Raw genomic sequence first — 20,007 nt, 5'->3', positions numbered from 1 at the left:
CAGGGCCATGTTGGGAGTAGAAAAAACTGACAGAAAAGATCTGTTTGTATGGGATGGGAGGGTAACAAGAGGACATGGATTGAAAGTGAAAAAGCCAAGTTGCTTGAAGGATATCAAGGAATATAGTTTTCTGTATACATGCACAGACCTGTGGAATAGCCTGGACAAAGAGATCGTCCAGTCTAAAAACTTAAATGAGTTCAGAGGAAAATTTTACTCATTGAGAAACGTTAGACAGGATCCCTCAAGCGTAGCCCATTTCCTGTATGCCCCCCCCCCCCACACACACAGTGTTTAATGCCAGGTATCCCCAAAGAGCCAAGGCGTTGCCCCTGGGCAGAGGACTTTCAGACTGGAGCATGTAGCATTTTTTGACAGAATGCCCTTCCTGATGTCTGCCAATGACCCTTGGGTGGATTCGATCCTCCGACCCTTCGGTCAGAGCGGAGCGCTCTAACCCAGTAAGCCTCGGCTGTATGTCACAACTAGGTAAATACACAGACCAGCAGATGAGGTTCGCATATCACATATTGTGCATCAAAATCCACAAAACAGACTGAAAAAGGATCACTGACCCATCTCATCCACATTACTATGCTGCTTTTCCTGAGATAACATGCCATGTCCTTGTCACCTCACTCAACAGTTAAACATATACAGTAAAAGATCATCCAATTACCACAACTGCCAGTGTAGATTCAGAGTTGAGGTAAACGGCCCATTGCAGTACTCTATGCACTAAGCCATATCTCCATCAATATCAAATCTGAGTCAAAATGCCTTCACAGACACATGCCAAGAACCCAAACATGCAGTACTGTGCATGGCTGCATATGGAATCATACACAATACAGACAGCCTTTATAAATCTCACACAACTGAAGTCTTTGAGTGTATTCACAAAACATAAAATGCAATTTTAGTTAAAGCTAGATGACTTTATTCAGTTGTGGGAGATAGGTATGATTCAAGGAGTTTAAAGACTGGAAACTGAGAACCTTTGTGTTCAAAATTGGTTCCTAATAACACTGAATATTTAAATCTACACATTTTTTTCTTCTGGTATGCTTTTTCTTTTTCTCTCACTCTCTCTCTCTCTTGAATTTTTTTCTACAATGTGATCTGTGATCTAAACTGCTTATATTTCAGGCACGTGGAAAGGTCATGGCTGCAGGGTACTGGTGCAATGAAAGACCTGGAAAAGTATCAGTTGGTGCTTGGCCTCCAATGTAATAAAGTCAACACTCGAGACTGGCATCTTCTTTTAGACACAAGACTTCTGCCTGACACCTCTGCTACATGTCACAGTGTTGTCGAGCTGAACCGGATGATGAGACGACTGCGAGTGTTGTGGCTCTTTGATGGCTGGGATGAAGCAACAGCAGAAGCCAAGGCAATGCTACAGGACCTCCTGGAAATGCAGTCTCAATTACACACCATCCTCATTACCTCACGACCTCAATGGGGTCATGAACTGCTGAGCTTATCACCTGACCAGAAAAATATCGTTAGGCTAACATTTGCTGAGCTCAGTATTGCAGACAAACAAGAGCTTGTTAGAAGGAATATAAAACAGCCAAAGAAGGCAAATGAAAGACAGAATACAATCTTCCTATCCAATCCAGAACTCAAGACTCCATTACAAGTGGTGAAGGCTGCACAACTAAAAGCAGAATACAATGTCAATGCACGTGCATTACGTTCCCTCACTCAGCTCTACATCGCCATCAACGAATCCCACAAAGCACGATTAATCACAGCACTTAGGCGTGAAGTTGGGGTTGAACAAGCCTCTGATACTGTTGACAGATTCTTTAAATGCATATGTAAAGTTGCTTTTGACACTATCAGCAAAAACCCAACCGTCATACTTGACCAACACAGCCTAACGCTCCTCAAAGATGTGTGCCAACACACGAGCTCCACACGCTGCTTTTCTACGTTTCTCATGCACAGTCAGAAGTCTGCCTCATGTCCAGATGTTCAGTACTCATTCCACCAGCAATCTGAACAGCTGTTTTATGCTGCTCTTCACCTCAATCACATCTGCTCAGAGTCAGAAAATCCACAACTCTCACTAAGTAATTTTTTCAAACAATACACTGAGGACATCTATCATGTCAATCTGTATCTGGGAACATGCATCTCTGAGCTGGGTGGTCTCTGGAGAATCCTATCCTCACATTTCCCTTTCAAATACTTTGCATTAAGCAAACACAACATAGATTTCTGTCATTGTGCAAAAAGAGTGCTCACAAAACTTGGTAATCTGATGAACTTTAGATATTCACCCTCTTTAGAAAAGTCAGAGAGGATAGATATCACATGTTACTACCCTGTCCTTCTTGTGGCACTGGAGATGATATCTGATAAGACCTTTGGCATTAACATTAATGCTGAGTGCCTGGTGAACCTCCTGGCTCACACAATGGCAGACGACACTGAACCATACAAGTGGTTTGAAGTTTTGGAACGAGGCCAGTTTCATGACAACCTGGTGAGGGAAGTCTCAAGCAGAGTAAGCCTTGGTGTCTGGTACATTGATGACAGGAACCTAACAGCTGCACACAAGCTCATGAAGTACATCACCCCAGTGGAGATGATACTTGATATATCTGGATCTACCACTAAGCTACCTGACCTTCTGCCCATCCTTCGTAGCATAGCTCAGAGGACTGTCAATGTGGGTCTGTATTTTAACAGAGACTACAGACAGCTTAAACTGTACTGCAGTAACAAAAAATATCTTGAAGTGCTGTGCAGCCAGGAATCCAGGTGCAGTCTGATAGCTTTTAAGGGGCTCTTAAGTAAAAGCACTGTACAGTATCTGACTAAATCATCAAAGTTAAAGACTGTTGCCATTAGGGTAACCAAAGCTGATGTCATTAACTCCCTGTCTGAAGTTGCAAAGAAATGCAAAAATCTCAACACAATACAAATCATCTACGACATCACAGCCTTCGTTGAACCAGCATCACCACTGGTCAGACGACCTTCTATACTGAGGTGCTGGGTCAACACAATAATGGAACAAATTCTGATGTGCAGAAAGAGCATTAATGTTGATCTTTGTCTACCCTACATTGAAAAACGCAAAGTCAACAAGGCCATTAGTTTCATCTCCAAGTTAAACAGTCACTACCACAGGCTATACGTTGGTTATCGCAGGTCAGAAGGCATAACAGACCTTCTTGAAGGTCTAGAGAGCAAGGGTGTGTCTGTTGATAAGATGGTAATACCTAAACGATTCAGAAAACAGTAAAAAAAAAAAAAAAAAAAAAAAAAAAAAAGCAAGGAAAAGATTGAAACAATGATCAAATGCAAGGAAGAGAGTAAAAGCAAATAATCAAATGAACGAGAAGTGATTTAAAAAAAAAAAAAAAAAAAAAAAAAAAAAGTCAACTGTTGGATAAACTGTACATAAAAGATCAAATGCCAGACCAATAAAGTTACAGACAGTCTTTATCATTAGTCAGGGATGTGCTGCAAAATATCACGACTATCCCACATACAGTAGCTGGTTCTTTAACTGAAAGAACCTAGCAAATAAGCTCTACAGGTGGTACTGGAACTTTATTAGGCAACTCCTCTGTATCATACTGTGGAGTGAACAGCAAAAAGAACATCAACTGAAGTGACATATAAGGGGCACTTCTTATATGAGGGAAGCTCAACACACCTTCTAGCAAGTCCTATGAAGAGCACTGTGTCTGTGTATAAGCTGGTAATATCCAGAGGACTCTAGAAATAACAACCACCATCATCATCCGGACTCCTTTCCCACACTAGGGCAGGGTGACGAATAGCAATGTCCAAACAACCCAAGTTTGTCCACTCCACTGGGCCACGCTTCCATTCACTCATCATTCAAGCCCCCAAAATCCTGACTCCATCTGATACACCAAAAACTTCCATGACATTCTGTAGCTTCACAGAAACGTATCCGATTGAGCCAATCCAAATGCTGTCACGTTAGAAAGAGGTGCCAAATCCCTGATCATGCACTTCTTCTCACAACAGTCATCCCGCCAGCTCGATATCTTGTCAGTCCTCTAGCCTCACCGACTTCCATACCTCTCTTCCTCTCACACTCATCTGTCATATTCCTCCACCTTCTCCTTGGCCTATCTCGCCTCCTCCCTGCTTCAAATTAGCTCAGGCATACCTTTTTCACCACTCTATTGTTATCCAATCTCTCCACATGACCATACCATCTCAGTACACTCTCATCAATTCTGGTGTCCACAGACTTCCTCACTCCACATCCTTCACAAATCACATTATATCCTATCCTATCCACTCTCTGTACTCCACATACATTCCCCAGCAGCCCCATCTCCACCGCTCTCACTCTTGACTTTTCATTTTCATGCCACACCATACTCTCACATCCATATGTTAAAGTAGGCACTGACACTCCTTCATGTAAACCAGGCGCAGCTGCAACACTCAAGCCTCTGTTTCTTATCAAGGACTTCATAGCACCTGCTACTTTCTTTCCTTGCGTCACTCTACTTTCAATTTCTTTTGCACATTTTCATCTCTCTGCTATCACTGTACCCAAGTACTTGAACTCTCTCACCAATTCCAGTCTCTCTCCATTCAGTGGAACATCATACTAGGAGTCACCTTCTCTTTCGATTACCATCACTTTACTCTTTTCTACATTTGCTCTCAAGACACGTTGCTCACAGACATCTCTGCAGCAAAACTCTGCACTAGTCTACCAAACTCTTGTCCAGTATTTTCAAAGAGCACTGCATCATCAGCGTACTACAAATTTGAGATATTCCATCCACCACCACTCATTACCAATGCCATCCTTCCCTCCATTACTCATATTACTTCTCTCATCACCCCAATCATAGGCTGTATATATTGAAGAACCATAGGGACATCACACAACCTTGTCACACGCCCTCACTGATTGTGAAGCATTCACTTAGACGCCCATTAATCCTTACACATGCCTCACTACCATCATAAAAACTTCATAGCACCTAGTAGCTTACCATCTACACCATACATGCGCAAGACCTTCCACGAGCCTTCTCTGTCTACTTTGTCGTATGCTTTTTCCAGATCCATAAATGCCATAAACACCTTATAGGCCTTCTCACAAGCCTTCTCCGCTATCTGTCTCTGCAAATATTTGATCCACACATCCTCTGCCACTCCTAAAGCCACCCTGTTCATCACTCACTAGGACTTCTGATATCTCTCTTACTTTCTCTATAATAACTCTTCCATATACCTTCCCTGACATATTCAGTAAACTTATGCCATGATAATTCTTGCACTCATTTCACTCACCTTTATTTTTGTGCAGGGGAACAATCATAGCCTTTTTCCACTCTGCAGGCACAGTTTCACTCATCCATGCCTTCCTACATATCTCCAACAAGCACTTCATTCCACTCTCTCCACTACACTTAATCATCTCTGCATTCACCTCATCAACCCCAGCTACTTTCCCATTTTTCAGCCACTTCATGGCGTTCTTCGCTTGTGCGAGTGTCATGTTTCCTAGCACTACGTTCCTTCTTTGCACACCCCCAGAATCAATCATGGGTACAGCCACTCTGCTCCCTCTATTCCCATTTATCAGGCTTTCAAAATATTCTTTCCATCTGGTCCTTACTTCATGATTTCATACCCATGGGTTAATAATCCTTCAAACTCTCACATTTCTTTCCGCTGTCACTTCTACATTTCCGCACCTCTTTCCAGAATAACTTCCCAGTTTCAGAGTAAATACAGTCATTTCTCTTCCTAGATCATCATTTACCTCCTTCTTTTTCCTCTTCCCTAGTCCCTTTATGTGCCACTTCTTCCTCTTTTCCTCCACTGCTCTCCTAACCTCTTCATCCCTCCATGCTGTACCTTTCTTCTTTGTTGTGTTGTTACTCTTGCCACACAACACACCACTTTTGCATGAAAAAATAGTAAAAACTGAAAAAGTCTAACAAAGGATGAAACAAAAGGTCAAGCAGTTGGAGAAGTGATCCGATGTTTCAAGTATAAGTTCACAGAAGCATGAAAAATAAAAATAAAAACAAATAAATGAAATCTGAAAAGTAATCAGTAGGTCTGGCTCCTCACACAGCACTACAAGCAGAAATCAATCTGACTAAAATGGATCACCGTACACCAGCAGAAAATAACAGCCATCCAATTCTTTGCTGAACAGTTATGAAACCCACACATAATACTTGAAAAACATTGCTGGTCTTGGAAGATTACATCAATGAGTTTTAAAAGTCACTGCTCATCAACACATTATTTACGGTGATGAAGTGGCTCAGCATTTATGTTTTGCAAATGGAGTTTGGTTATGCCCTTAATCCTTTCCCTGGGCACTCACTTCAAAGCTGCTTTTACTTTTGTGTTTTTTTCTCCCTATTTCTGAATCCTATCTCTTGTTATGAAATGATGGAAGACTATGGTACAATGATGATGATGATGATGATGATGATATTTTTTTTTTTCAAGACTACCACAGTATACCATACAGTACAGTTCTCTGTTCACTTATAAAATGGTCACATCATCACGACAACAGGCGGCCCTTGTTTCCAGGAGTATGTTTCAAAATATCTCAATTTTTTCTATACACCTGATGTAGTAAATCTGATGACCAGCAAAGTGGCATTATTGGCAGAAATGAAACTTTATACAGTACCTCAATATTTCTATAACCAATTGAGAAATTAAAAGCTAAATAGAACATAACACAAGCTGCACAGTGCACCCCCACACAATGCAAACTCACACAGTGCAAATCACCTACAATGCGAGGTCAACCCAGAAAATGTTTATCTTTACTGAATGCGAAATCTGCAAATCAAACTTCCCAACATGCGAATTGGCTGTATGATTCCAAGGCAAAAATGGACTTCCCGCCATTATTGAGTGCTGGGCTGGACAGTGCGAGTCAGTCACACAAAGGCAAGTGGCTGGCAACGAGCCAGATTCAAAATGGCAGGCAGCTGGCCAGCTATCTGCATGCCATCTACAGACTTTCTTGGGTAAACAGACACTTCTCCTCCACATTGCCACGAAAACACGTCGTACCTCGCATCCTGTGGTCCATTTTAGCATCATAGCAGCACCCACCTGTTCATCATGGTCTCAGCTGCCGACTTTGAAGGCTTTATGGTACCTCCAAGAGACCTCAGCAGTGACAATGTGAGTGACAACAGGGCACCCTGCCCCGAAGGGCAGGAGTAGACACCCCGAGTCTCAGACAGCCACCCCTCTCCCTTCTTAACAAGCCCAGAAGTCACTTAAATAAAGGTACATGGTGCTCTATTTGTTGTTTTATTTTTTGGTCCAACTAGAAGTACTATTAGACAAAGCATTAGCAGGGAAGAGTAGGCCGGAAGGGGACCCAAAGACCAAACCCTTGGTGGGCTGTCCACCGTATAACGGTACAATTTTTTCCATAGGTTTTTTGGTTCCCACAATGCGAAATCATAGAATGCGGGGGTTTCTGCCGCCCATAAACTCACATTGTGTGTGGGTGCATTGTATATAACAAGGACTTGCTGTAAAGGTAACCCCTGCCGTATGGCTGAGTGATGTGCAATTCTTTCAGTTTAGCAATCACATCATATCTACTCTTCCTTGCTTTAACAATCTTTGCTGGATATAATGGTTGTCGAGTCATAATTTGAGTCACAGGTTAAAGATGGATGTCAACCCCAATGCCTAACCTGGCCCAACTCAACTTACACAAATGCAACTTAATCTAGGCTATTCCAATTTAACTAAACTAACCTACCCTGCCCTATTCAACCGTACCCTAATCCAGCCTAACCTAACTTAACCTGATCTAATCTAATTCAACTTAACCTAACCCATCATACAGGTACCTAATCTAACCTGCAGGTCTCATAACATCTGTCCACATAAGCACAACAACACTTACCCAAGTTGTGAAGAGCATACACTTGCTGACCTGGATTTCACACCACCACTGCAAGCGAGACAAGACTGATTAACATCTCCAGGCTCATATGACTCATTCTCAGCTGCATACAACTGCTCAGTATTAGTAGAAATTGAATACTTCAGTGCAGTGTACATGACAACCTAGATTTCACTCCACTGCAACACAAACAAGAATAATCAACACTTCCAGGCTATTGTAACTCACTCTCAACTGAATAAAAACATAAGGTATCAAAAGAGGAATAACATTAAAGTCGTCCGAATCACAAGAGGACAGGTGGTTTCAGTAATTAACATTTCAAGCTTCTGCTACTCACTCTCAGCTGAATAAAATCATCTGGAGTCAGCTGGAATAAAACAGAGATGTGACCATTAGAGAGTTAAGCAGGTGTACAATGGCTAGAAGGAGAGACTGACTAGAAGAGTGTACCCGAGTGAGATCAAGGGGGAAAGGAGGGGGAGACCAAGGATGATGACGTGGAGGGATGAAGTGCATAGATATACAAGAGACAGGTGAGTGAGCTGGGGGATCAGCAGCCAACTGGCAGAGGAGAGGGCAATATGGAGATGATTATTTTGTTTGTGGCCACCCCTTACGGGATTAAGGCATTTGGCAACATTTGTACAGATAGACAGACAACAGTGACACCTATCTATCTATCTACTGCCAGATGCCACAATCCCATAAGGGGTGGCCATTAACTATGAGTTATTTGTTTTACGGGGAGGGGCACTAACCCTCCACCAACCCACTTGTTGACACTTAGGGAGGACATGGTATGGTTATAAAAAATAAAAAAATTGTGTGTATGGTTTGCCTGTAAGATGAAGCCAAAAACTGTGATGCCATGCATATTGAGTAAATGCATGTGTGGCCTGTTTTGCTGGGCACTCTGCTGACCCCTTGAGTCAGGTGGTGTGATTCTCAGTTTATTCTTGCCACTCCCACATGACTATTTAACTCGTGGGACATCCTGCTATGAAAGAGGTAAACAAAGGCTATATCTAATCTCTCCAACCTGAAAAGTCTACCCCAATGAGAACAGCATCAACCTTGGAAGGACATACTGTAGTCTATCTATCTATCTATCTATTGCCAGACGCCTCAATCCCGTTTGGGGTGGCCACAAACAAATCGCCTCCAAGTCGCCCTGTCCCCCGCCATTTCACTCCCCTGCTCCCAACTCACACCCCCCTCTCTCATATACCTCTCCACCCCATCTCTCCATCTCATCCTCGGCCTCCCCCTCCCTCTTTCCCCCTCCACCTCACTCACATACACTCTCTTCGTCAGTATTTCACCCTCCATCCTCTCCACATGGCCAAACCACCTCAGTGTGTTCCTCATAACGCTTCCTATCACATCCACATCAACACCACAACGCTCCTTTATATCCTCATTCGTCAGCCTGTCTCTCCATGTGACTCCACAGGCTCCTCTTAAATAACTCATTTCCACTGCTCTCACTCTTGACTTGTGTCCTTCCAACAACGTCCAAGCTTCACTTCCGTACGTTAGAGTTGGTATCACAATACTGTCATGTAGTAACTTTTTCACTTCCATGCTCACTTCCCTGTTTCTTATCACTGCTTTCAAAGAACCAGCAACCTTTCTTCCCTGCTGTACCCTTTCAAGCACTTCACCCTCCAAACCTCCATCCTTACTCATCACACTACCCAAGTACTTAAACGTACTCACATTTTCCAATTCCTCACCATCCAACCTCGCTGTACATTCACTGACTTCACCTCTCTCAAAGACCATCACTTTACTCTTCCCTACATTCACCTTTAGATTCTGTTTCTTACACACTCTCTCAAACTCATCCACCAAGCCTTGCAGCTCCCCTTCGTCTTCATTCAACAACATGGTATCATCTGCAAACAACAGTACAGGGAGTTTCCAAACACTATCCTCTCTCACCAGGGCCACTCCAACATCCACTACCCTACCTTGTACCTCTTTTATTACCCCATCCATGTACAGATTGAACAACCATGGAGACATGACACATCCCTGTTTCAACCCAACTTTCAAAGAGAAAAATTCACTTAGTTCACCATCCACACGCACTGTAGCCTTCGCACCATCGTACATACTCTTCACAGCATTCAACAACTTCCCATCTATTCCATATATTCTTAACACTTTCCACAATCCTAGTCTATCCACCCTGTCATATGCTTTCTCCAAATCCATGAAAGCCGCATACAACTTCTTTCCCTTCTCTAGAAACTTTTCCACTAAAGATCTGAGAATGAATATCTGATCTACACAACCTCTTCCCTTCCTAAAGCCTCCCTGTTCTTCTCCAACTAATTTCTCTGTTCTTTCTCTAACTCTGTCAATAAGTATCCTACCATACTTTTCCTATTATACTAAGAAGACAAATGCCCCTATGATTACCACACACTTCTTTTTCCCCTTTTCCTTTGTACAAGGGAATAATTATACCTGACTTCCAATCCTCCGGGACTCTACCTTCCTCCCAGGCCAATCTGCACATCTTCCACATCCATTCAACTACTATCTCTCCCCCATGCTTCAGCATTTCACCACACACTCCATCAATTCCTGGGGCTTTCCCTGATTTAACTTTCTTCATTGCTTCCACAACTTCTATCCTACTGATTTCTTCCTGTCTTCTCACCTCCCTCCTTCTTCCAGCCATTCCCCAGCCACTTATACTCGCATTACTTCCATCCTCCACGTTCAACAATTCCTTAAAGTGTTCTCTCCATCTGCTCACTTTTTCTCCCTTCTCCACTAGTAATCTACCATTTTTATCTTTCACTCCCCTGCTAACTTCACTTCCACCCTGTCTTACTCTTTTCACCTCTTTCCAGAACATTTTCTTACAGTCCCTCCACTTTACACTCAAATTCCTTCCAAATTCCTCATCCACTCTCTTCTTACTCTCTCTTACTAATCTTTTCACCTCTCTCTTTCTTTCTACATATAACTCTCTCTTCCGCCTCTCAACTTCTTCCACGCCCCTATTTCTCATCCATACTGTAGTGAAAGGGGTTTATGAAGGCTAGATAACCTTTCTAATATGGAAAGAGTACCTTATGGTGAATAAACTCACCAATCTAAAATGACATCTTGCAGTGATGGAGGTTAATGAAGACTGTGTCAAACTCTTCCAGTTCAAAAGGCCTATCCTATGGTGAAGAACACTGTCCGGAGATACCAAAAACAAAAACACTAAAATAGCTATGCCACATGACTGAAGAGCTAACCAGTTCTTCCAATTTTCTGTTTTCCAACATGTATTTCTTATATGCCACGAGTCAAATTTGACCTGCCAAATCCATCAGCCATTACACATACTTTGCCATTTACTTGAGTCTTGAGGTATCACCTATGTGACATCAGGGCAGGCTTACTTTATTAATGTTGGCTTTACATTATCACTGTCATCATCATCATAATCAAAACATTCTCCCCACCTAAGAATCAGATTGAGTATGAGCAGAAAGCATGGAAAGAGGAGGTACAGAAGTTGGAGAACTATTAGCAATGGAATGAGCCACACTGCCATTCTCACATTCAAGCCCCTGGAATCCTGACTCCATCTCACAGGCATAACCTTCTGTGTATACTTTTTTTTTTTTTAACTGGTGAGCTTTATATACATGGATAAAGAAAAGTATCACACAAGAAAGCCCCAAAGCTTTCTGAAATTATCAAATTAGTTTGGATGTCCCAACAAGAGTATCGATCTATCTATCTATCTATCTATTGCCAGATGCCTCAATCCCGTTTGGGGTGGCCACAAACAAATCGCCTCCACGTCGTCGCCCTGTCCTCCGCCATTTCACTGTCCTGCTCCCAACTCACATCCCCCTCTCTCATATACCTCTCCACCCCATCCCTCCATCTCATCCTCGGCCTCCCCCTCCCTCTTTCCCCCTCCACCTCACTCACATACACTCTCTTCGTCAGTCTCTCACCCTCCATCCTCTCCACATGGCCAAGCCACCTCAGTGTGTTCCTCATAACGCTTCCTGATTACAGTATTCACATTTATGATGTACGGATCAGCCACGTTTCAGCCTGCCAGCCACACGCATCACAACAGTCACTTGTCTGAGTCAAGATGGAGATGTTGTGCTTACCACAGGCAGAACACTGTTTTAGCTTGTCTGACACAGCCAGTACTCCCACCATCTCCCCAATCACCCAAGTGAACCTCCCAGCAATCGTGTGTTCTCCAAGCTCCCTTATGAAACTTTGCAACATACTATCCATTGGCATCGTAATACCATCACAGTGAAACGCAAGTGTACTTAGTGCAGTGTTGCAATCATCCTGGTGTGTTTCAGTGCCTGTGTTTTGGTGCTTTGTGTTTGATTTTGTGCTTAACTCAACACCTGAAAATCATGTTTGGCACGAGTGGTAAGCATGGTGCTAGTGTCCCAGCCGAGGACAAGCCCAAGAGAGCAAGGCAAGCCATTATTCTTGACATCAAGCTGGAGATTGTAAGGTGGCATAAGGATGGCCAAGGAGCCATTAGGATCACCGATGTCTTAAAGCTGCCACAATCAATCGTGTCGACGATGATGACACAGGACCAGCAGAGGAACCGAAGTAGATGAGTTGAGAAACTTGTTTTTATATTATACGGGCAACTTTGCCAACTCCACTTGACGTAACCCCCTAATTATAATGAAAATATACCTTCGATTTATGATCAAATTGTTTTACAATCTATCTTTGCCTGACGTAATCCAATCGTAAACTAGGGACTGACAGTGCTGTATTCTACCATATATTGTAAATATTTTCACGGTGACAATACTGATTAGAAAATGTCATGAGTATGCAACAGCGCATCCTCATGAAAGCAGGTTTACCAAAGTGAGATGGAATCACTGGCAATTTTGAAAAAACTATTGTTTGTGGTGTCAGTTTCATGCAGAATGTGCACCAATACTTTTTATCTTTTATCAATTATACACCAGCCAAAAACTTTCTAGTCTTACAAAAGTCAAGTTAAAGTAGGAAAACTTACCTCTCAATCAAAGCTCATTTTCCACTCTGATGCTTGGCTTTCAAACGTGCAATCTCTTTGTCTTTCATCAGAGTATCAGCAGATTTCTCTGTCAGCTGAAACACAAAAGTATGTAAGAACCAAGTGTTAAAAGCTATAATCATCTTTACCATCATCATCAAGACAGGTAGTGTTCAATTAAAGGTGGTTTACTTCAGGTTGCTTTAACAGCTGCAAGTTATTTAACACAAATTTTTAATAATAGGGCTGGACATGGTTCACTACTGTGTTGCTTTGAAGTCAGCAATAAGTGCTTTTTGTGCTTCTAATCAGAAGCATGTCTAAAACAAATTGCTTCACACCATCCATCGTCCAAACCTATGTGGCCTATCAGCAGTGCAGGGCCCCAGGGCTAGGCTACTGCCCCAACATTTAAGAACAGTACACCAGTCAAACTCCCTAGGGGTTATGTGTGAGTAACACATCTAGTTTGTGTCATATATATAAAGAAAGGTACATTTACATGAATACTGATTCTTATGAATGCACACTCTGTTCAGTTACATCTATTAAAATTCTTGAAGAGAAAAAAGTGAAGCTTTCCCAGATATCATGGATTACAGCATATGTACCCATGTGTGCATGCACGCACAGACAGACAGACAGACACACACACACACACACACACACACTCACCATATCAAGCAATAGTTCCACCTTAAGCTTGAGCAAGTTGTTCTCCTCCTGCAGTGTGATGTTTTGATGCCTGAGCCGAGCCACTTCCCTGCTGCTGACACGGCCACCACCAGCTCCACTCTCTGCAGAAGGATATGGAATATTGTAACCATCTTAAATGATGTGGATATTCAGATAACAGCACTGCCACAATACCACAGCCACAAGAAGATCACTTTAATCATTATACATTACAGGATACTGTTTTATTTATTGCTGTCATCATCATCACCATTAGCCAATCCTACATTGTCCCAAGAGAAGCATAGGAGCCCGGGGCTAGGCAAGTTGGTCCTGACATTTAAGATGTGAGTGACCAGCCTCACTCATCCCTGAGTGGCATTACATGAGCAATAAACTCCGACCACCCCTTGGATATAAACCTTCACCGGCTCAATCCAACTGGAGCGCTGGAATCACCCACTAAACCACCAGGTGCCCAAATCTGGTTATATGGTTACCACCCAGCATAGTAAATGGTTTCCTGGTGTAGAGGAATCCACTTGGCTTGTCACTCAGTGTAGAGTCATCCACAGGCAGAAGGATGAGGAAAGAATGAAGGAAAGAAAGACAGAAGAGGATGGAAGGAAAGAAGGATGGAGGAGAGGAAAGGGCAGTCACCCGAGAGCAGCACTGCATTGAGTGAGTGGACGGTGAGCGCCCCCAAATACAAATTTTGCTGTCACCCAAATGATATTATTCCCATGTCAAATAAAACTGCATAGTGTTATCCTGATGAAAACTGTCCTGCACCTGGTGATTCTTTACTCCTGCTATTTCCAAATGATCATATTCAGTTTAACATCTTTTATCTGATGACATATTGGCTTGTTATATTCTTGCTACCAACAAACAATTATAATACTCAATTTTGAACAATTTTAGCAGTCAAGGGTTTAATGAAGGCTATATGTAACTCCTTCAGTTCTGAAAATCTCTCAAAGACTGAATTAAACTCTCTCTCTAAAAAAATAAAAATTTGAACTGAAGACATCAGATACGATACAAACTTCACTAATTCCTTCAGTACAAAAGGCTTATTGAGACTGAATAATATTATCTGGTATACCATACTCTTTTCACCTTAGACTAAACAAGATTTTCATCCATTTGTAGCTTATTTCATTTAGCTCATTGGTACAGCTCATGTACAGCGAGGTTAGATGGTGAGGAATTGGAAAATGTGAGTACGTTTAAGTATTTGGGTAGTGTGATGAGTAAGGATGGAGGTTTGGAGGGTGAAGTGCTTGAAAGGGTACAGCAGGGAAGAAAGGTTGCTGGTTCTTTGAAAGCAGTGATAAGAAACAGGGAAGTGAGCATGGAAGTGAAAAAGTTACTACATGACAGTACTGTGATACCAACTCTAATGTACGGAAGTGAAGCTTGGACACTGTTGGAGGGACACAAGTCAAGAGTGAGAGCAGTGGAAATGAGTTATTTAAGAGGAGCCTGTGGAGTCACGTGGAGAGACAGGCTGACGAATGAGGATATAATGGAGCGTTGTGGTGTGGATGTGGATGTGATAGGAAGCGTTATGAGGAACACACTGAGGTGGTTTGGCCATGTGGAGAGGATGGAGGGTGAAAGACTGACGAAGAGAGTGTATGTGAGTGAGGTGGAAGGGGGAAGAGGGAGGGGGAGGCCGAGGATGAGATGGAGGGATGGGGTGGAGAGGTATATGAGAGAGGGGGGTGTGAGTTGGGAGCAGGGCAGTGAAATGGCGGGGGACAGGGCGACTTGGAGGCGATTTGCTCGTGGCCACCCCAAACGGGATTGAGGCGTCTGGCAATAGACAGATAGATAGATAGTAAAGTAAGACAAATGTGTACTTATGGCTCTACATCCTTTACACTGCATGCTTTTTGACTAGCATTATATTCTAGCGTTAATCTAGTGTTCAATGCAGCATTAAAGACAGAGATGGCAGTTTTAGGCCATAATACTGTTTAAACAAAAAAAGTAGAGCATCAAGAGGAAGCTAAAAGATCATCAGATGGATTCAAGGGAATAAATGAGGTGTAACCCCTTCACAATGGTGATGGAGGTGGGCACCTTAATGTGCTGGCACCAATATCCCAGGGCAGCAGAACTGGTTATGTAAACACCCTTCAACTCCCTTACTGTCTCCCAAAAGAAAGACAGTGGATTGTGGGAAAATGGCAATTAAGCCTGAAGTCCATCAGTTTCACATACAGATAAGGCTGGGGTTGCAGCTACTACTACTACTACTACTACTACTACTATCACAAACACTACTACTACCATTATTATTACTACTGACAATTATTAATAATAATAACAATAATAATAATAATAATGATACATTAATAACAATAACAATCATAATCATCATCATCATCATCATCATCCAGACCTCCTTTCCCACCCCATGGCAGGGTGAGGTGTAGCAATGTCCAGACAGCTCAAGTGTGCCCAATCCAATGGGCCATGCTTCCATTTACTCATTATTCAAGCCCGCGGAATCCTGGCTCTATCTGATATGCCAAAAAACTTTCACCATATTCTGTAGCTTCACATAAAGGTATCCGACAGAGTCAATCCAAATGCTGTCAAGTTAGAAGAGGATGACAAATCCCTGATCATGCAATTCTCATAACATTCATGCAGCCAGCTCAATTTCTGGTTAGTCCCCTAGCCTCACAGACTTCCATACCTCTTCCTCACACACTCACCCACCACATCCCTCCAACTTCTCCTTGGCCTACCTCTCCTCCTCCCTCCTTCAAATTCACTCAGATATACCAGTACCTTTTTCACCACTCTGTTGTTATCCATTCTCTCCACATGAGCATACCATCTCAGTACACTCTCTTCGATTCTGGTGCCCAGACTTCCTCACTCCGCATTCTTTACAAATCACATTATTTCATATCCTATCCACTCTCTGTACTTCACATACATTCCTCAGTAGTCCCATCTCCACTGCTATCACTCTTGACTTTTCATTTTTATGCCATATCATAGTCTCACACCCGTAAGTGAAAGCTGGCACTAACACTGCTTCATGTATGCCTCACACAGCTGCAACACTCAAACCACTGTTTCTTATCAAGGCCTTCATAGCACCTGCTACTTTCTTTCCTTGAGTCACTCTACTTTCAAGTTCTTTTGCACATTTTCCTCTCTTTTTCATCACTGTACCCAAGTATTTGAACCCTCTCACCAATTCCAATCTCTGTCCAATCACTGTAACATCACACTAGGAGTCACCTTCTCTCTCGATTACCATCACTTTACTCTTTTCTACACTTACTCTCTAGGCATGACGCTCACAGACATCTACAAAAATCTGGACTAGTCTACCAAGTTCTTGTCCATTATTTTCAAGTAGCACTGCATCATCAGCATACAACAAATTTGAGACATTCCATTAATCACCATTCATTACCAACACAAACCCTCCCACCATTACTTGTATTTTTACATATCACCCCATCCGTTTATATATTGAACAACCACGGGGACATCACACAACCTTGTCACACGCCCTCACCGATCGTGAACCATTCACTTAGATGCCCATTTACCCTTACATGTCTCACTACCATCAAAAAACTCGTTGACAGCAACTAGCAGCTTACCATCTACACTGTACATGTGCAAAACCTTCCACAATCCTTCTCTGTCTACTTTGTTGTCTGCTTCTTACAGATCCATAAATGCCATAAACATCTTATAGGCCTTCTCACAAGCCTTCTCCACTATCTGTCTCATTGCAAATATTTGATCCACAGAAATCCTCTGCCACTCCTAAAGCCACTCTGTTCATCACTCTGATATCTCTCATACTTTATAATAATTCTTCCATATACCTTCCCTACAACACTCAGTAAACTTATGCCATGATAATTCTTGCACTCACTTTGCTCACCTTTATTTTTGTGCAGGGGTACAATCACAGCCTTTTTCCGCAGCTGGCACAGTTTCACTCATCCATGCCTTCTTACATATCTCCAACAAGCACTTCATTCCACTCTCTTCATTACACTTAAATCATCTCTGCATACACCTCATCAGCCCCAGCTATGCTCCCATTTTTCAGCCACTTCACAGCGTTCTTCACCTCTGCGAGTGTCACATTTCCTACATTTCCTAGCACTGCATTCCTTCACTGCACACCCCCAAAACCAATCATTTTTACAGTGGCTCTGCTCTCTGTACTACCATTCATCAGGCTTTCACAATATTCTTTCCTTTTGGTCCTTATTTCATCCCCATGAGTTAATAATCTACCACTTACAGTCTTCACACTTTCACATTTCTTTCCGCTGTCACTTCAACATTTCCGCACCTCTTTCCAGAATAACTTCCTATTTTCAGAGTCATTTGCATTCATTTTTCTTCCTAGATCATCATTTACCTCCTTTTTCCTCTTCATTTGTCTCTTTATGTGCTTCCTGCTATCAATATATTCAGATCTTATTTCAATTGAACCCTGTCCTGTAATCACTCTTGCCACTTCTTCCTCTTTTCCTCCACTGCTCTCTTAACATCTTCATCCCATCATGCTGTACCTTTTTTCTTTGTTGTTACTCACACTTTAGCATTCCTAACTAAGCAATCCCTATATGCATTCCACAGGGTGTCCAGATCCATTTCATTCCAATTCACTGATTCCAACTCCTCCCCTACTTTGGTCCTGTATTCATCTGCCATTTCTCTGATCCTCAGCTTCTCAGCTTCCAGTCTTTCTCCCTGACTGCTCCTCTCTCTCCTGCTCCACCTCACTCCTCTCAGCTTGATCTTACATACCATAATCATATGATCTGACAGACTTCCACGTCATCTTCTCAAGGCCCTCATATCAGCGACCATTCCCAGCACTGACCTCTCTACGAGCACATAATCAAATAGGCTCCTTTCAACACAATCCCTGTTCCCTCTATACCACGTATATTCATGTGCATCTTTGTGTTTGAAATATGAGTTACAAATGCACAATCTCCTTTCCTGATGCATATCCTTCAGTCGCTTCCCATTATCATTTTCTCCTGGTACTCCATTACTAGCCATTATGTCATCCTCAGGACCAGTGTCTACTCTTCCATTCATATCGCCCATTACAATCACTTTATGGCTCCTGCGCATTTCTCCCACTGTTTCATCCAGCTCATCCCAAAACCTGTCTTTCTCTCTCTCACTCCTGTCATCACACTGTGCATACGCTGCAATCGCTACCACTGTCACCTTTTCGAACATGACATCCATGCATCTCGAGCTGACACATTTGTAATCTCTCATTCCACTCTACCACACCTCATTCATCAACAACAACAACAACAACAACAATAATAATAATAATAACAATAATGGCAGCACTCCTTCACTATACTAATGTATTATTACAGTACAGTATATTCTTGCTAACTTCAAACAATTATGTTCAGTTTAGTAAAGACTAAGCTGAAGACTGAGTTAAAGACAGCTGTATCTAACCCCTTCAGTTCAAAAAGTCCCCCCCAAGTTGAATAACACTGTCCATTGGTGATGTGAAGACTGTAAAATAAGAAATATATTATCAGACTGAGGAGGTTAACTAAGAACCCACCAGTGAGCCACTCCCCATCCTCAAAGGTAGCAGTTTGTCCTCCAATATTTAGCTTGATCTTCTCAAACTCGGTAACCAGGTCCTGCCCGGCTTTGTCCGACTCCCGCCTCAGACTGGAGAGTGAGGATGATCGCCTAGGAGGAGACCGGCTTGGAGAGAACTTGCGGCCAAACAGATTAAGCGGCATGATGGATAAATGCACAGATGGACGGAGAGCAGCAGATACACAGACAAACGTAGATGGATGGATTGACAGCCAGCCACACACACACGGCTGCCTTGATCTTGGGGTTTGGTCTAGGAGATACAGGGTAAAGGTTTTGTGTGCTGTGTGATCTGAAAAGAAGTAAACTGGTAAATACAGTATACAGTACATGGTACCAAACTCCCCAAGAAAACATTGCAAAATTTCTATTTTCAGAATGGCAGGGTTGACAGAAAGAGACAGCCATCCATCCACCCACCATCCAATCCTGCATTGCCCCATGAGGTGCGTAGGGGCCTGGGGTTAGGCAGTTGGTCCCGACATTTAAGATGAGAGTGACCAGCCTCACTCATCCCTGAGTGGCATTACATAAGCAATCAACCCCAACCATCCCTTGGATATAAACCTTCACTGGCTCAATCCGATTGGAGTGCAATAATTACCCATTAAAATGCCAGGCGCCAAAATTTGGTTGTATGGTTACATCAATAATAAAAATAATAATATCAATAATCCGTCCATCCATCATCCAATCCTGCGTTGCCCCA

At 42.6% G+C, this 20,007-nt stretch overlaps 1 protein-coding gene across 1 annotated transcript; it reads right to left on the bottom strand.

Moving 5' to 3' along the window:
* Nucleotides 1–1,166: 1,166 nt before the first annotated feature.
* On the bottom strand, nt 1,167–19,448 carry Cby (beta catenin antagonist chibby). The gene is made up of 5 exons (XM_080285601.1): nt 19,255–19,448; nt 13,647–13,768; nt 12,972–13,066; nt 7,931–7,978; nt 1,167–1,411 (listed from the first exon to the last, which is right to left on the bottom strand). Exons 1-3 carry the CDS (start codon nt 19,439–19,441, stop codon nt 12,986–12,988), a joined length of 390 nt encoding a protein of 129 aa, XP_080141727.1. The 5' UTR covers nt 19,442–19,448; the 3' UTR covers nt 1,167–1,411; nt 7,931–7,978; nt 12,972–12,985.
* Between the last annotated feature and the right edge of the window lie 559 nt (nt 19,449–20,007).

The sequence above is a fragment of the Coenobita brevimanus genome, chromosome 107 (genome assembly GCF_032717465.1).
Source record: "Coenobita brevimanus isolate Jiangsu-jjx chromosome 107, ASM3271746v2, whole genome shotgun sequence".
Taxonomy (NCBI): Eukaryota; Metazoa; Arthropoda; class Malacostraca; order Decapoda; family Coenobitidae; genus Coenobita; species Coenobita brevimanus.
This window is presented reverse-complemented; position numbering and strand designations above follow the sequence as displayed.